This window comes from Haliaeetus leucocephalus, unplaced genomic scaffold (assembly GCF_000737465.1).
Source record: "Haliaeetus leucocephalus isolate CR32 unplaced genomic scaffold, Haliaeetus_leucocephalus-4.0 Scaffold487, whole genome shotgun sequence".
In the NCBI taxonomy this organism is placed as follows: Eukaryota; Metazoa; Chordata; class Aves; order Accipitriformes; family Accipitridae; genus Haliaeetus; species Haliaeetus leucocephalus.
This window is the reverse complement of record NW_010972923.1, coordinates 11,764-12,908: the sequence shown is the minus strand read 5'-3', so window position 1 is coordinate 12,908 and position 1,145 is coordinate 11,764. Positions and strand designations below refer to the sequence as shown.

The 1,145-nt window shown below is 58.8% G+C and overlaps 1 protein-coding gene across 1 annotated transcript in view; it reads left to right on the top strand.

The window, feature by feature from the left end:
- The window catches only part of LOC104836866 (syntaxin-1B-like), a gene marked incomplete at its 5' end in the record, with an annotated part of 3,605 nt that extends 2,675 nt beyond the window's left edge, over nt 1-930 (top strand). Inside the window, one exon of the mRNA XM_010575620.1 lies at nt 847-930. Within this exon, the coding sequence (XP_010573922.1) occupies nt 847-930 (84 nt within the window). The remainder of the gene's footprint in view (nt 1-846) is intronic.
- Nucleotides 931-1,145: the final 215 nt, after the last annotated feature.

Genomic DNA, 1,145 nt, shown 5'->3' with positions numbered 1-1,145 from the left:
ATGGGTCAGACTGGGTTGACCCTAAAGATAGGTCCACAGATCAGGTTGGCCCTCAAGAGGGTTTATGGGTCGGGTTTGGTTGACCCTAGAGAAGGATTTGGGGGACGGTTGGGTTGGGTTGACCCCAGAGAGGGGTCACAGGGCAGGCTGACCCCGGTGAGGGGTGAGCCTGGTCCTAAACGGGGGTTTATGGGTCGGGTTGACCCCAGAAGTGGTTGCTGGGTAAGGTAGGGTTGACCCGCCCCGGGGTGGGGTGGGGTGGAGGACCTCCCCTGCTCCTCTCTGGACCTGGGGATGGGTCATATGGGGGGTTCCACAGGGGGGGCAGAGGTGACTCCAGCCCATTCCACCGCGTCCCTGAGGCGATGCCATTACCCACCCAACTAACCCGCTAACCACCCATCTAACCAGCTAACCACCACCCATCCAGCCAGCTAACCAACCACCCCAACAGTTAACCGCCCAACCAGGTAACCACCGCCCATCCACCCAGATAACTACCACCCATCCAAACAGTTAACCACCCACCCAACCAGCTAACCAAACGCTCATCCGTTCAGCTAACCACCCACCCAACCCCCTAACCAAACACCCATCCGACTGGCTAACCGATCGCCCAATCGCCTAACCATCCACCCAATCAGCTAAGCAGCCACCCATCCAACCCGGTAACCACTCGCTCAAACAGCTAACTGCTCCTCCGACCAGCTAACCAGTCACTCAGCCAGCTAACCAGCTACCCACCACCCATCCAACCAGTTAACCGACCGCCCAGCCACTCAAACAACTAACCAGCTGCCCATCCAAACAGCTAAGCAACCAACCAGCTAACTACTGCCCACCCAGCCAGCTAACCAACCGGCCGACCGCCCAACTAACCAGCTAACTACCCACCCAACCAGCTCCCAACCCATCCGACCGCCCATCTAACCGCCAGCCATCCAACCAGCTAACCAACCGACCACCTAACTAACCCGAGAACTGCCAGCCCGCTAACCAACCCATCGCCCAGTTAACCAACCAGCCCATTGCCCACCTAACCAGCTAACCAACCCATCCATCGCCCAGCCCGCCAACCCAGCTGATCACCCATCCAGCTCACCGCCCACCCAACTAACCAACCACCCATCCAACCAGCTAACTAG